Raw genomic sequence first — 15,741 nt, 5'->3', positions numbered from 1 at the left:
CACGTATTTTAGATGCACGCCTCTTAGGGGTAGGCGGACCAGCCCCGGCTCTTCCATCCTTCCCCGACCCAAGCACACGCAGTGGGCGTCTGCTCCCCCTTCCGCCTCGAGACATCCGGGAAGCGGTGGCTGTCCTGCCAGCCAGATCCCAGCCCAGCGTGTGCGCTTCCCCACAGCTCACGGGCCGCAGCCTGTCCCCGGTGGGTACCTGGGGCAGCGTTCTCAGGAAGGGCCACGTCGCTGCTGCTGCGTGGAAAGTGCACGCCCTGGTAGTTCTCGTCCTGCAGGTGAATGACCACCACGCCGATGGAGGACAGGGGGGGCTGTCCCAGATCGCTGGCCAGCACGAACAAGGTGCGCTGGCGCTGGCTGAGGCTCCCCAGTGGGTGCAGCAGCTGGATGGCCCCGGTGTATGTGTTGATGGCAAAGGCTGGGGTGGGCGCAGCAAAGCGATAAAGGAGGGAGGCGTTGGCCCCGGCGTCGTGGTCCTCAGCACGCAGCGTGGCCACCACTCGCTTGGGCGGGGTGTGGCGGGGCAGGGTGACAGCGAGTGGGCTGAGGGGGAAGGCAGGGATGTGGTCGTTGACGTCCTGGACAGTGACCGTGATGGCTGCCGAGGCGCTCCTGGGGGCTAGTGGGGAAGAATCGATGGCCAAGCCCAGGAAGGAATAGGTGGCCCGGCGCTCCCGGTCCAAAGGCTGGGTGCTGTAAAGGCGGCCCGTCTGCGGCTCCACCTGGAAGGTGCCCAGCGTCTCGTTTGCCAGGAAATACGAAATATGACCGTTGCTGCCTTCATCCGGGTCTCGGGCGCTGAGCTGCAGCACCGGGGCCCCCACGGGCAGATCCTCGGGGACCTCCATGGCATAGGATTCTTGCATAAAGCGGGGGGCGTTGTCATTCAGGTCTAGCACTTGCACCTGGATTGCCAGGCTGGCACAGCGGGGGGTGGGCAAGCCATGGTCGCAGGCCTGGGCTGTCAGCATGTAGGTGGCCCTCCGTTCCCGGTCCAGCCCTCGCACGGTGGACAGCTGGCCAGTTAAGGGGTTCACAGCAAAGTCCTCCTCGGGGTCTCCAGCTGTGGGAAGAAGGAGGGAGCAATAAGAGGTCCTAGAACGAACTAAGGCTGGGGCCCCAGCTGCCCCACTTCGCCCTGCTTGGCTTTCAGACACCTCTTCTGAAAACCTGCAGGACCACCACTGCCTTCTTCTGCAGCACTTTCTGAAACTTCACTCGGTTGCAAAGTGAGCAAATATGTCCATTTTGAAAAAATGTATTATTTATTCATTTTATGGTATTTGTAAAGCACTCCACCTAGTTAAGATTCTGGGTGGAGAACAAGGATGCCAGAATAAAACCACCCACAAGAACAAGGATAGTAAGAATGCAAGATAACCAGAATCAGTGGGATCAAAGGCATGGCAGAATGCAGAACTTTTATGGCACCAGTCTCAGCTGGAGAGAGAAGACCTTCTCCCCCGGAGGTGGGGAGGAGCATACTGTACCTCCCACACCAAAAGGGCATAACGTGCTGAGCGCCCCCAGGTGAATTGTGGATGCTGCTTGCCCCAGGGCTCCCCAGCCTGCTTCCCTCCCTCAGAACTATTCACCTGCCAGGGAGTAAGAGAGGCGCCCGTTTTCCCCCGCATCATGATCTGTGGCACGCAGGGTGAGCAGCTTCTGGTGACTCTGGTTCTCTGGCACCGCCAGGGAGCAAGCGCCACTCTGGAAGACTGGGGTCTGGTCATTCTCATCCACCACGAGTACACGCACGGTTGCCTTGGCTTGGCGGGGGGGCAGGCCCCCATCTTGGGCGTACACTGCAGGGAGAAACAGAAGGGTGAGGAGGAAGGCCCCTGGCATGCCATGGATTGGCCCCAACTCCTTCTCTGCCCTCATCACAAATCAGAATTCTGTGCCAGGTGACTCCGGATGCTGCACCCAAAGACGTTCATTTCTACAACCCCCATAAAAATTATGCAAAGAAGGCACATTTGCACATATCACCATACTGGGCCCTATTTTTGCTGGTTCTGTCAGCCCTGGGAAAGAGTATTCAGTCTCCTGAATCCCAAATATTTCTGAGCCTACCTTTGTAGTGCTAGGGGCTTGCTTTTCCAAAAATAAAGTAATATCTAAAAGGTCGTTTTAGACATTACTTGGAGGTCCTGCTGTTAGAACCCCATGCATTACAACGGGCAGCTGCCCTGTGAGGATGGGGGGGTGGGGGGGGATGTTGGACGTTATGTTCCCTGTGGCACTGCCTCGGATTGTCCCTTCACGGATGTCACTGCACTGTAGGCATCTGCTTGCAAGCAAGGGAAAGAGGAGCCCCTGCCCTCGGGAAAATGCTGACTGGAGCAGCTGCTGGGGAGCCTCACGCTGCAGTTGTCGAATTTAACCTGGCGAAGGTGAGATGCCAGGCCCAAGTACCCTCCAGACCCAGATGGGACCCTCTGCCGTTGCACATGAATAGCAAAAGAGCAGATGGGTTCCTGTTGCACAGAACCTACGAACGGCATGGGGCCGGGCCATCTGCCTCTCCCCAATCTCATCTGCCCGGCAGAGCGCGTTAGGAGCTGTGCTTGGCAGGCCCTGGGCAGCGGACCTTTTCTGATGTGGCACCCGTGCTGTGGAACCTTCTTCCCCAAGGTGAGGTTGGCCTTGTCGCTGCTGAGCTTCTGAAAGTCCCTCAAGACCTGGTGGTGGCAGCAGGCCCAGGGACCCCAGGGGACGGGGGACCTGGTGAGGTGGCTCCCTTATTTTTAATATCCCCTCATCTATTATTTTCTGTTCCGCTTGGATTTTTAAATATTTTTATACTTTTTAAGGTACTGATTCTTTTTTAACCTTGTTGTACACCGCCTAGAGTCGCTTGGAAAAAGTGAGATGGGCAGCGAATAAAGTGAGTGAGTGAGTGAGTGAGTGAGTGAGTGAGTGAGTGAGTGAATAAATAAATCAACGCCTTTGTTTGCACTGAATCTAAAAGACTCTTCAGACCACGGAGACCAACCCCCCAGCCGGACGGCTGCTGAGCACACATAGCCAAGATCCAGCGAGTGATACCGAGCCTAACCCGTCTGTTCTGTGAGTCCAGTCACTGCGGGCTGCAAATCGCTATTTATTGCTCTGCATCCTAAAGGACGATTAAGCCGTCAGCAGCTTATAGCAAGTGTGAATGTGGATGCTGTGGGGCCCTTCTGCTCCCAGCCAAAGGTTGTCTCCCGCTTGCTCTGATTCTCCCAATCAGGAATTATGCCTCTGTGGCCAAAACACGTGGCAGCGTGCTGAGGTGTGAGATGGGGGGAGGATGTCCCTCTCCTGCTGGTCTTTTAAGAGAGACCCAGGGAGGAGGATGGTTCCTGCCTGCCTCAGTTCCACACCTTCCTCCTGGTGGTCCCTCACCTGTCAGCAGGTGTTCGGCTTGCTCCTCGCGATCCAAGGGGCGCAGAGTGCTGATCAGGCCCGTGTGAGGGTCAACAGTGAAGCCATCCCCAGCGACGCCACCGTACGTCACCTGCCCATTGGTCCCTGCGCAGGAAAGGGAAAAGGGTCTCCTTTTGCCAGTAATGTGGGAACCCTCCGAATCGCACACCCGTCTCTCAATTCCTGCATGGATCAGCTGACCATGGACTGAGCTGAAGGCTCAGCTGGCTAGACGAGGAGGTGGGAATGGGCATGGCTTGGCCTTCTGCAGTTCCCATTTAAACTGGGACCAATATGGTAGGGAGGACATTTCAGTCCCTCTGCAGAACAGTCTCTGAAGGACGAACCACCACCCACATTTGGAGCTGAATCCAGGCTTGGCAGGGAGTCCAGTGGGCAGGGAAGGTCTTGTCTAAGTCTGTCCCATCATTGGACTGGCTGGTCTCCCCTTGGGGAGCCCTGGTGACCCCGTTACAGGTGTTGGCTGGCTCAAGACCACAGCCAACCCTTAGCTTCTGGCTGCTGTTGCTGCCCAGCCAGAAGAGGTGCCCTGGGGCAGCGCAGCGTGCCTGAAGCTTCTTCCCCCAGTGGCGCGTCATCAGGACAAAGTGAGGGCCCAGCCCAGGAAAGGAGGGTGGCTCTTGGTGCTTTCCCAGTTTGGCTGCCTGAGCAGGGGTCTTCCTGATTTTTGCTCCGCTCTGGCCACAGAGAAGGACAGGCTGGACTCTCACCGAGGTCGTGGTCAGTGGCCCGTAGTTGCAACACTGGAACACCAGCAGGAAGGTTTTCAGCCACCTGGCCTTCATAGATGCTTTTCTCAAAGGTGGGTGTCTCGTCATTCACATCCAGCACCTGCACCAAGAGGAGCTGTGTGGCGCTGTGCCGTGGCGATCCGTGGTCCGTGGCCACCACTGTCAAGTTATGCTGGGATGCTTCTTCCCGGTCCAGGGCCCGCACAATGGACAACGCCCCTAGGAAAAGAGCGAAAAGCCAACAAACTCAGCAACAGGGAACAAAGTGCAGTGGGTTGCTCTGCGCATCTGTGCAAAAAAGTTGTGATCCAGGAGGGGGGCGGGTGGGGTGACTGACGGCAGAAGGGGGCTTGGCCGGACATCTGGCCCTGGCTGGCCCTGGCTATGAGACCCGACTGCAAGCACTGAATTGGCCAGCGCAGCTGAGAAGAAGTTTCGCCCGGTGAGGGCGTAATTATGTTATGGATGCCCTGCGGTAATTTGGGAGAAGTTGGGGCGGTTTCCGAACAGCTGTCACAGCTTGCAGGCCGTTCTCAAAGGCAAGAACCCCACACAGGCATGAACCATCTCTCCGGCTGGGCAAGAAGCCAACAAATATTTCGCTTTTGCTTAAAGGGTGCTGCCCTCCAGCATCCTTCCCTCCAGGCACTCTTGAGGCTCTGTCTTCAGGCACCTGTGGGTCCTGCTGGGGGGCCTGACAGGAGTCGATGAGGCCCCAGATGGGAAGGTTCTCCCCAGTGCTTGGTGCCCAGGGGCCTCAGGGCGTTTCTCCTTTTCCTTCTTCCCCCTGCCCGCTGCCCAAGCAGAAAGGGAGGGAAGGCAGTCCTCCCCCGTCCTTCGTGAGGCTCATTCCCTTTGGCCAAGAAATTCAGGGGGCAGCGGTCCCTTCTGTCTCCTGAGGAAAATCTCCCCTCCCTCTCTCCCTCCGATACCAAACCCCTCCTGGCTGAGTTCATGTAACACTTTGGGCCTCAAACCCAGGCTGACAGAAGACATACTGTACCGGGGAGCCCACGCAAAAAAACCCCAAGCCCCTCTCTCGGTCTGGTCCTTCTGGTGCGGACTGGGTGGCCACAAGGCGGTGGACTGCAAACTGCCATAGTTCTGCCTAGTCCAGCTGCTCTGCAAACCCCTCTCCCTCGGGGGTCCTGGAGCTTTTACCAGAAGGAGGGGGGCTTCCACTAAAGCGCCCCAGAGTTCAGCTCACCTGGCAGGGCAGACCTGCCCCCGCCCTGCCTGCGCCCGTGACCGTGAGCTTTCATAACAACAAGATGCCAGTGGGGGCATTTGCCGTACGGTGTGCGGGTGAAATAGGGCCGGCATGCTCCAGCTGGTGGCTCGTCAGGACCACGCCCCATGGGCCCCTGCCGCGGCAGCTGCTTCTGGGAGCCGCCCGAGAGAGCAGAGCCCCGAGGCCAGCCTGGCCTGGCGCCCTGCCGCCTACCCGTGCTGGGGTGGAGGTGGAACCGGCCGTCGAGGTTCCCTGCTCGCAGCGAGTAGCTGACTCGCCCGTTCTCGCCCATGTCCCGGTCCCTCGCCACCACTCGGAGCACCAGAAAGCCGGTGGGCTGGTCCTCGGGAACGTCAGCCCTTGCTGGAGAAAGAAACTCGGGCGCGTTGTCGTTCTCATCCACGACGAAGATATGAGCTGTCACGGCCGCCGAGTGGCGCTGGCTGACGTTGCGGGCCTGGTCTGTGGCCAGGACCGCCAGCAGGAAGGCTGACTGGGCCTCCCGGTCCAGCGGGGCCTGCAGGCTCAGCTCCCCTGTGAGGGCATCCAGCTGGAAGACAGGGCGCAAGGAGTCCTGCCGCAGGAGGTGGTAGCACAGCTGACTGTTGGGCCCGGGGCCGTCACCATCCAGCGCCTGGAAGGTGAAGAGGGCGAGGCCCGGCGTGGCGCTCTCCGACACCACCACCGTGACGGGGTCCTGGGGCCAGGTGGGGCCGTGGTCGTTGCTATCCTGCACGTGGATCTCGACCAAGAGCAGGCGCTGGCTGGGGTAGCCCTGCAGGGAGTCCTCCACGCTCACGTGCAGGGTGTGCCGCGTTCCGGCTTCGTAGTCCAGCTCCTGCGCCAGGAAGATCTCGCCTGTGCTGGCATCTACGACAAAGGCACCGTCCCCGCTGCTGCCCCCCACCAGCACGTAGGTCACTTGCCCACGGGGGGGTGGCTCCAGGGGAGCCACCGAGCCAATGCTGGAGCCAGGCGGCAGGCCTTCCATGGCGTAGAAGGTCAGCACCGTCGTTTCGGGGCGGGGGAGGGCGTGGCTGGAAGACACCACCTGCGGAGGGGGGCGGAGGAAGCGCATTCAGCGGGGGAGGCAGAAGCCCCGCATCGCTCCCCTCGGGCTGACCGCTGCAGTCGGTGGCAGGTTCCCGGAAGCCCCGCCTGTACCTGGATGCGCAGCGTGGCAGTGGTGCTCCGGGGGACAGCGCCTCGGTCGCTTGCCGTAACGGTGAGCAGATACTCTCCCCGGTCAGCCTGCCGTAGGGGGGTGGCTGTGCGCAGTTCCCCCGTAGCCACATGCAGGGAGAAGTGTTCTGCCCAGGCACCTGCCGGGAAAGCCGAGCCGGGGAGGGCATGAAGGAGGCTGGCCCAGGAGGGGCGAGACCAAGCGGGCTGTGCCGCAAGATCATGCTTTGTGCCAGCCCCCTTGAGCCCATGGGCAACTTCAAAGGCGCCAGACAGAAGGGAGCTGCTGCCTCCCCCTCCCCGGCCCAGAGCCCTTGTGGGGGTCAATCTGGCCATAGCGAAGCATCTCACTGCCACCGTGGCCGTGGCCCAGGCTGTGGCCACCTGCTTCCCTGGGAGGCTCTGAAAGGGCCAAAAAGAGCAGCCCAGACGGCACGCCATCCTCGACGCCGGCTGCCAATTTGCTTCCGTGCCCTGTGTGCCCCTGAGGGATAGGAGGTGGAAGGACCATCTTTCCCTGGGTTGGCCCACCCAGGAGGCCTTTGGAGGACCCCAACAGCTCCCCTGAGGTGGCGGAGGGAGATCGCGGCCTGCCCGGGGCCAGCCTTGCCGCCTCATTAACAAGGGCTCGCTCTTACAGCTTTAAAAATATTTCACAATGGTTCACTTCTGTCGGCTGCCTGTAGTTCAACCCTGGGTTTACATCTCTCCCTTTTGCGTACAGACTTACAGCAAGAGCCCTCACATGGCAATCAGGACAGTCAGCCTGCCCTGTGCATGACTGGCACCCCTTTCGCCCTTGGACCGTGCACTGCAACGGACTGTGACAAATTGCCATTTTGGGGGGGGGTGAGCGCATGGCACAGCAGCGCACCCCACAGCTCCAGGGAAACTGGGGGCATGCTGAGAGGCCTGACAGATGGAATTTCCCTTGCGTACCCCCTGCCTGCCCCCCATTCATGTCTTTGAATACAGTGGCCCAACTTCTGACCTCTAACCATGGGGTCGCTGGGGAGGGGAGGGGCCCTGAGGAGCCAAGCCACAGCCAGCTTCTCTGGAGAGATGCTCCCCCTTCTCATCTGCAGGTTCTGCTACTCAGGATCACGTCGAGAAGCAAGGAAGGAGGGAGAAAGCAGTGGGAGAGCAAGGAGACATGCTGGCTGCATTTATTTATTTATAGTTTTTTCTTTATCCCGCCTTTCTTATTTTTATAAATAACTCAAGGCGGCAAACAAACCTACTATGGCTTCCTCCTCCTATGTTCCCCACAACCCTGTGAGGTGAGCTGGGCTGAGAGGGAGGGACTGGCCCAAAGCCACCCAGCTGGCTTTCGTGCCTAAGGCAGGACTAGAACTCACCACCTCCTGCTTTCTAGCCTGGGGCCTTCACCACGAGACCAACCTGGCTCTCTGATAATTGCCTCCCTTGTTTTCCTATGTTCCCTTTCTCCTTAGAAACTTTTTATTTCTAGTGATCTGATTTAAAAAGGGAATCTCTCATTGAAATCCTCCCCATGTGCAGGATGCTCAGCTCCTTTGCTGTCACAGCTAGGGCCAGGTCTGTTAGCTTCTCAGTAGCTGGAACTGCCCAAACTCCCTTCTCCCCATCTTTCTGGGAGGGGGGCTGAAGGGAATTTCTGGAGTGAGCATTCAGAGGTCCAGACTGGCTGGGGGCAGCTCAGTTCTTTGACCTGGAAGAAGGGGCCTGCCGGTGAGGGGCAAAATCTCATCCTACCCTTCTGGCCCATCGGTTGGACCGGAAGGGCCGCTTCCTGTCACCAGGGCCAGCCACCCAGTTTCCCGCACCCACGGGGGAGTGGCTCCCCTCCTTCTAGGCTGAGATTTGTGCCCTCGGCAGTCCTCCCTCTGGCTCTAGTCCACCCAAGCTACCATCCTCATGAAGTGCAGAGCACACGAGGCCACGATAAGGAAGCACGAATCACGGTGGGCGGGAAATGACGCCCTTAGGTCTGGTTCCCTCACCAGCTCACAGCGGCAGGGGGTGACCGCCTGAGACGAAAGGCTCCCTGGGGGCCATTTACCTGACAGCGTGTAGAAGACAGTTCCATTCTCAGCCTTATCCGGGTCCTTGGCCTGCAAGGGAGCCACCAGCAGCCCCCCTGGCTTATCTTCCAGGACCTGATGGGGAGACAGCCAGGAGGTGGGGAGCCGGAACTGGCGCATGAATGACTTCCCTCCGTGCCCTCCTGGCCACTGAGACGGGCTCCCGGCTCTGGAAGCTCAGGGACGTAATGTGCTGGTGCGCGAGGAGACCCACCTGCTGCTCAGGGCTTCCACGATGCCTCTGCCCCGCTGGCAGCACCCACTCAAGAACTGCCGGGGCTCCCCCTCCCCCCAGAATCCCCTGCCCAGAGGATGCCACAGCCTCCGAGGCCTCGGTCCCCTGACCTGCAGGAACAGCTCGCGCCCCTCAGCCACGTGCAGAAAGGCAGGTGCATTGTCATTCTCGTCCAGCACAGTGACGTAGATTGTGCCTGTGGTGCTGCGGGGTGGCGTCCCCCCGTCTTGAACCAAGACCTGCAGCTGGTAGCTGCTTTGCTGCTCCCGGTCGAGGCTCTTCCGAATGCTCAGCTCACCTGCAAAACAAGCGGGCCAGGTAACTCAGGCCACACTGTGCTTAAAGACGCTTCTCAGTGGAAACGTCCGCTAAGGAGCGTCTTTACTCTCCCCCCCCACCCCCAAGAGTTCTCTCACCAGTCTGGGTGTGGATAAGGAAATGGCCTTCAGGCGGCACCAGGCGGTAGGTCAGGCGGCTGTTCGGCCCAGCGTCCCAGTCGGTGGCTGTCACCCGGCCTACGCCGCTGCCGGCGGGCCGGTTCTCTGCCACCGTGAAGAAGTAGCGCTCCTCAGTCAGACGAGGACTGTTGTCGTTCTCATCTGTGACAGTGACCCGGACTGTGCTGGTCCCTGTCTGGCGCCCCTCGCCCTCTCCGGCTACAGCCAGGACGGTCAGCACGTACAGCTCTTGCACCTCCCGGTCAAGAGTGCGCCGCACATGCAGCCACCCTGTGTCAGGTGCAATACCAAAGCTGGTAGCATCGCCGTCTGCACGCAGGTGGTAGGCAAGGAGGGCGCTGTGCTCCCGGGCCAGGGCCCTCACTTGCAGAAAGTGGGTGCCCACTGGCACCCCCTCACGCACTTCCACTCGGTAGGTAAGAGTGTCAAAGAGGGGTCCAAGCTGGTCTTCAGCCTGCACGTGGACCAGGAGGGTGAATGTGGCACTGAGCTGCGGGGTCCCACTATCCTGTGCCAGAATGACCAGCTTGTAAGGGCTGAGGTTGTCCCGCTGCAGAGCCCCCATCAGCCGCACCTTCCCTGACAAATGCTCCACGGCAAAGGCCGTCGCTCCCCGTGACGCCAGTTCGAAGTGCACCTGTCCGTTGGCTCCACTGTCGGGGTCCTCTGCCTGCACCGTATACACAACGGTGCCCAGGGCCGCCCCCTCCGGCAGTGACACTGAGTCTGAAGATGAGGGGAAGCGAGGGGGGTTGTCGTTGATGTCAGACACGCTGATCTGCACCCGTGCGCTGCTGTATGCAGGCGGGGAACCGCTGCGGGCCTGGACTTCCAGGCTCAAAGTGGACTGTGCTTCGTGGTCCAGAGCCAGGTTGGTGTGCAGCTGTCCTGAGCTGGGGTCGATGGAGAAGTGGCCCTGGGGATCTCCCGCAGAAATGGAGTAGAACACCGCATCAGTCTGGCCTGGAGAGGCAAATGGGGCAGACAGGGTTAGCCGGTCTGAGAGCGGGTCAGAGTGCCTCAAACTCTCCACCTCCCAGAAGTCTCACAGCTCACGGAGGTCCCTTCCTTTCCTTTAGGATGACTGGGAGCTGGCATCTGAACATAAGTGGCACCCAGCACAAAAGCAGCTTAGGTGCGCTCCCCTTGGGAAGCCTGCCTTCCTAGGGCTCCCAACAGAGGGAGCGCTTGGCCAACTGACCCGGGGCCTCCTGCCTGCCAAGTGGACACCCTTGTACTCTGGGTGAAAGGAGGCGGCCTGTGCCGTGGCTCTGGGCAAGCTGGGGATGCGATACCTGGGGCGTTGTGCGCATGGATGGATCCGACACTGCTGCCCGGCCGGGTGTCCTCTGGGACTGTGAAGTAATACTGCACCCGCTCAAAGCTCGGAGGGGAAACGGTGCCTGCCACAATGCTGATGTTGACCTGCGCGGCCGGCTGGGCTGCCAGCCCTCCTCCGTCTTGAGCCTCCACCTCCAGCTGCACCAACAGGCTGGCCTTGCCCGTGAGCGGCCTCCACAACGAGATGACTCCTGCGAGGGGAGAGAAGCCAAGCTGCCAGGGTGTGACCTGGAACCAGGGCTCTTGCGCCGGGGGGGGACGGGCTGCTTTGCCTCCCCCACCCGCCCCGGCCCTCCCTGCCGTCTGGTACCAGTGTCAGGGTTGATGGCAAAAGCGGTTGGCACGTTGCCATTGGCGATGCGGTAGGTCACCCGCCCGTGCAGTCCCTCGTCCTTGTCGTGAGCTGTGACCCGCAGGACGGCAGAGCCAGGCTGGCTTTGGGTGCTGATGCTGGCGGCGTATTCCAGGGGGTAGAACGCCGGTGCGTTGTCGTTAACGTCTTCCAGAAAGACCTTCACGTAAGCCGTGGAGCTCAGCCCACCCTGGGAGAGAGGGAAGACCCTTTGGAAGAACTGCTGAGAACAGCAACGCCCTCAGATGCCCAAGGAACGCCCGCTGCCCAGAGGCCTCGCAAAGGGTGCCGGCTGATGCCTTTTGCCCTGGTGCCGTGAAAGTGCGGAAGCAGCTGGCAGTTTTCGGGATTTCTGACAGACCCTCCGTACACTCCTCCCTTCTAGCGCCCAGCAAGGCCTTCTGCTGGTGGGTCCCCACAAGCCCAGGTTCCCCACTCCCGCCTCGATTCCTTGCAGCTGCTCACCCCGTCGACGGCTGTGACCGTGAAGTCATAGGCAGAGGGCCCCTCGTCCCGGTCCAGGCCTTGTGCAGTGCAGAGCTGGCCGGTCTCTTCCCCAAGAAGGAATGCAGAGGGCACCAGGCTGCCGAGCCCGGTGCCCAGGGTGTAGGAGACGCTGCCCAAGGAGCCGCTGTCAGCATCAGTGGCCGTGATCTGTAGCAAAAGTGGAAGCACCCCGCTGACCCACCGGAATGGCGGGTCCAAGTAAACCGTGATGGGAAGGCCCCAGAGCATGCCAGGGCTCAGCTCCACTTGGCTGAGCAACCCTCCCTGCAGTCCACCCGCCTCCCCTGCCGCGCTCTCCTGGGACAACGGCCGGAGGATCAGAGCTCTCCTTCCAAGCCAGGACAGCCTCTCTACACACACATCTTGCAACTGGGTGGGGAAGGGGGAAATATACTGGGGGGAGTTTGCCCCTCCCTCCAATATTGAGACAGTTGGAAAAGGAGGGGGGGGTCACACCCAGCCCCTTTGCTAATGGGGAGACCGCCTCCTCCTCCTCCTCCTCTCTTTCCCACAGGGCTCGGATCACCTGGAAGCGGTGAGGTGCCAGGAACTCTGGGAGGTGTCCAAAAACTGAGGGTGGAGGGGCTCAACTGGTCCGTTCACCTTCCTGCTGCCAGGGCCAGGCTGCTGCTCCTGCTTTGCTCCCCCATTGCCCTCCCCCCAGTGAAACTCTTTGGCCTTCCCCCTCGTCCTCTCCCAGCCTCAGTTCCACTACTCTGCAGGCTGTCCATCGGGCCCCTTCCACGCCCGTGGCGGTCAGCTTGGAACAAAGCCCCCGAGCTGTGGCCTGCTGATGGGAAGAAAGCTACAAGAAGGGGCATCAGAAACAAGCTGGGCAGGGGCGGACAGCCCCTGGCTGATTTTCGTCTTGGAAGGAAGGAAGCTGGATCTGACGTGGTTAGTACTGGGATGGGAAGCCACCAGAAAAGCCCAGGGGGCTGCAAGCTAGGCAAGGAGACCCCCCCCCGAAGAGAACAACGAGGGATCCCCTCCCAAGTGATGCCGAGAAAGCAAAAGTCCCGCTGCTTCTCCGTTCCTCTCCGTTTAAAGAGGGCCGAGCACAGAGCCTCCAGAAGCGTCTCTGCTCCGGGCGGGCACAGGAGGGGTGGCTGGAGCCTTTTCCCAGGCTTGTTTCAGTCTGGGAAAGGGGTGCACAAAAGAGGCTGGAAACCACTGGGATTTGGGGATGGAGGGTTTCTTACCTGGTTCTGATGCTGCAGAACCACCAAAACTGTCAGCAACAGCTAATCCCATGTTTCATTCAAAGGCCTCGGAGGCCCGGGACCAGACTTCCCATCCCACCGAGTAACCCACCTCCAGGGGCTGCTTGCTGCAATTGACAAGTGGGGCTGCTCTTTGGGAAGCACGGGTGGGGCCCTCTCTGGCTGCCACCTCCTCAAGCAAAAGTGGCCCTTCTAGGTTTTTAAAGGCACGACTTGGATGGGAGCCAGACGGCGCGGAATGCCACTGAAGGCGAGCGGCCACGCTCCAGAGGTGCTGCAGGGCCGTGGCACCCTTTTCCACTCGCGACTGCTGGCTGGGAGGAACAGAGAATGGAGCCGATGTGGGAAGGGAGGGTAGCCGTCCAGGGTGGCCTACTTGCAGTGAGAAAGCCGGGGCCAGTCCCTTCTGGCACCGTCCGCCTGAGCCCATCGCGGAAGGGCCGCGGCCACCCAGCCGCACGCTGCTAAGTCTCTCAGCAGGGTGCTGAGCATTCCCCCCCAAAGCTGCCCCAGAAGCTGGCAAAGAGAAGGACTCCTATGGCAGCCCACCACCTTAGGGCCCTCCCCTTCCAGGCCTGCGTGAGGCCTCAGTGGGTTCCCTTCATTTCACAGAGCCCCTGGGAATGGGAGGCCCTGATGGTGGCCTCAGTTCTTAGGGTTGCACGTCCAAACATGAAACACTCAAAACTGGAGTAGCCGTTTTAAGAGCTGTGCCCTCAGAGCCAAGTTTCCAGCGTTCTGAAGTTCTTCTGAGCATTTATGCCCCCCCCTCGTGGAGCCCTAGAGACTGCCCCAGCCAACCCCACAGCAGACACAGCACCCATCCCGTCTCCTACTGCCGGGCACTGGTGGAGGGAGAGTCAACGAGGCGCCTATTCAGACCCTGATGGTCCTTCTGAACCACCTTTGTGGAGAGAGCTGTAGCTGTCTGCTTGAAAGGTAAGTTTACTGCTTTTTCAAAACTCCTCGCTGTGAGGAATTCAAAAAGCCTATTTCCAGGTAGGAAACTAAGGGCAAAAGACAGCCTTCTATTCCTGAGCTCTTAGACTGGGAAAGGCAAAACCTGGTTGCTTTGTGTGTTTCTAGAGTTCTGCAAGCAGATCACCAAATGGGAAAGCCTGGTCTGTGCATGGGATCATAAATTTGGACTCCTGAGTTGAGGAATGCAGATGGAAGCCTCCCAGGCCCATTAAGCTGTCTGATCCCCACCCGAACCCATTCAATAAAGGGGACCCACCCCCATTCTGGGTAACTGGCTCCACTGGTAAAATGCACCTAGAGTTAGAAAGCCTTTTCTAACATTCATTGGGTTATCTGCCTTCCTAACATTTAAATCCATTATTCTGTGTCCTGCGCCATGGAACAAGAGAGGAGGGTCTTGACCTAACATGTATGCGTTAGGAAGAAGAACTCTCAAGCCAAGCCAAATATTATTTTTCTTTTTTACTGTTCATGGGCTATTTAGCTTTTAAAAAATTAAAAAATAATCCCCACGGCCAATTTTTCTGCCGGCTTACTGGTATATAGTTCTCAGTAAATAGTTACATCTGTTGATGTAATAGTTTACGTACACAGTTCTCAGCTTAGGCTACCAACCCATCTCCTTTTGTGGTCCTAAGATGGGCAACGGGACGGTTTTCAGTTTCCATGACAGCCTATGGAAGAACACTCAGAACGTTTCAGGTTTTTTAGCTGAACTAAAACCTACTGAAAGCATCTGAACTGATTGCTCTGAGGGGAGCTCTTTCTTTCCAGCTCAGCACATTTTTCCCCAGATTCCCTGCAGCTTCCCTTCCCTTCTTAGTTAGGCCACAGCGATAAGCCCCTGACTATGATCTGCAATCACCAGCAAAAGACCCACTTTTTTACAGAAAGATATAGCCTTTGTGGACAAGACAAAGAGCAGATTTTCCTCCAGAACTGCTTCCTATACTGCCTGTGTGCCTGCCTGGCCTCGGCCATCCCAGAGGCCCTGAATGGCAGGCTGCCTAAGAGGCCCCATTCTACAGATGTGCACAAAGCCGCAGCTCAACATCTGGCTGTGGTTCAGACCCAAGAATGACGGGAGCACTGGCGCCAGTGTGGTCAGCAAACCCACGCAGACTCCCTGCTCAGCAGATCATGCAGCTGCCCTCCTTGGGCCTGGCACAGACATCGAGTGGCTAAAAGCAGCTAAGGCTCGGCCAGCTGGGCTATTTCGGGAAGTGGTGGTTTCCAGCTGCAGGGCTGTTGGCCTTGGGGGTCAGCCAGGAAGCGGATGGCCTGCACAGCTGGGTCAGGAAGGGAAGCTGCCCTGGGAGAAATCAAACAGCGGCCACGCTCAGCCGAGAGACACGTTCCCTGCGGCCGCGGGCGTGAATCTCTCCGGACCCAGAAGACACATCACTGAAGAGGAGGAACTCGAGGCGAAGGCTCTGATCCTTCTGGGCTCCAGGCTGACCCAGCCCCCTGCAGAGGACCCCTCTTCATTCAGCCCAGAGGTGGCGGGTCAGCAGCACAAAACCTTAATGGAACCTCCCTCCTGAAGCAGGTGTGACCCCTGTATTCCTGGCACCACGGGGGATGGCACTCTCAAAATTCCCGGAAGCTGTCCTTCCATGTTGCTGGGGGGGGGGGGAGGAATTTTAATATGCAGCTGGCCACCTTTCAAAAGTGCTTCGGGGTTGTGTTAGTCATTTGGGTTGTTGTTTCTCGACTGCCTGTATTTTAACTTTTACAAGGTTTGTTATTGTTTTTATTCTATTTCAATTCTGTTTGCCACCCAGAGTCACTCGATGAGATGGGCGGCTATATAAATTGGATAAATAAATATAAATAAATAAACCAAACCAAAATAATCAGGGAGCTCAAACACCTCCCTTTTGAGAAACGGTTCAAAAGTGCGGACTCGGCGGGGAGGGGGGTGCCGCGCAAACTCGGCCAGAGGATCCTTCTCTGGAGGCTGGAAATGCTAAAACGATGAATGCTCTTTAGA

General features: G+C 58.8%; 1 protein-coding gene across 5 annotated transcripts in view; it reads right to left on the bottom strand.

The window, feature by feature from the left end:
- The window catches only part of DCHS1 (dachsous cadherin-related 1), a 41,167-nt gene that overhangs the window by 16,084 nt on the left and 9,342 nt on the right, over positions 1 to 15,741 (bottom strand). For all 5 annotated transcript variants that reach the window (XM_088140307.1, XM_088140311.1, XM_088140309.1 and 2 more), the window contains exons 3-14: positions 11,503 to 11,691; positions 10,996 to 11,227; positions 10,640 to 10,876; positions 9,303 to 10,307; positions 8,997 to 9,184; positions 8,630 to 8,726; positions 6,571 to 6,728; positions 5,620 to 6,457; positions 4,155 to 4,394; positions 3,403 to 3,528; positions 1,608 to 1,817; positions 209 to 1,075 (exon numbers count right to left, since the gene is read on the bottom strand). In XM_088140307.1, the coding sequence (XP_087996433.1) occupies positions 209 to 1,075; positions 1,608 to 1,817; positions 3,403 to 3,528; positions 4,155 to 4,394; positions 5,620 to 6,457; positions 6,571 to 6,728; positions 8,630 to 8,726; positions 8,997 to 9,184; positions 9,303 to 10,307; positions 10,640 to 10,876; positions 10,996 to 11,227; positions 11,503 to 11,691 (4,387 nt within the window). The remainder of the gene's footprint in view (positions 1 to 208; positions 1,076 to 1,607; positions 1,818 to 3,402; positions 3,529 to 4,154; positions 4,395 to 5,619; positions 6,458 to 6,570; positions 6,729 to 8,629; positions 8,727 to 8,996; positions 9,185 to 9,302; positions 10,308 to 10,639; positions 10,877 to 10,995; positions 11,228 to 11,502; positions 11,692 to 15,741) is intronic.

Source organism: Python bivittatus, unplaced genomic scaffold, assembly GCF_059951505.1.
Source record: "Python bivittatus isolate LINGU-HERP-01145 unplaced genomic scaffold, Pbiv_v1 ctg000340_np1212, whole genome shotgun sequence".
Taxonomy (NCBI): domain Eukaryota; kingdom Metazoa; phylum Chordata; class Lepidosauria; order Squamata; family Pythonidae; genus Python; species Python bivittatus.
The sequence above is the reverse complement of the archived record's forward strand: the minus strand, read 5'-3'. Positions and strand labels throughout refer to the sequence as shown.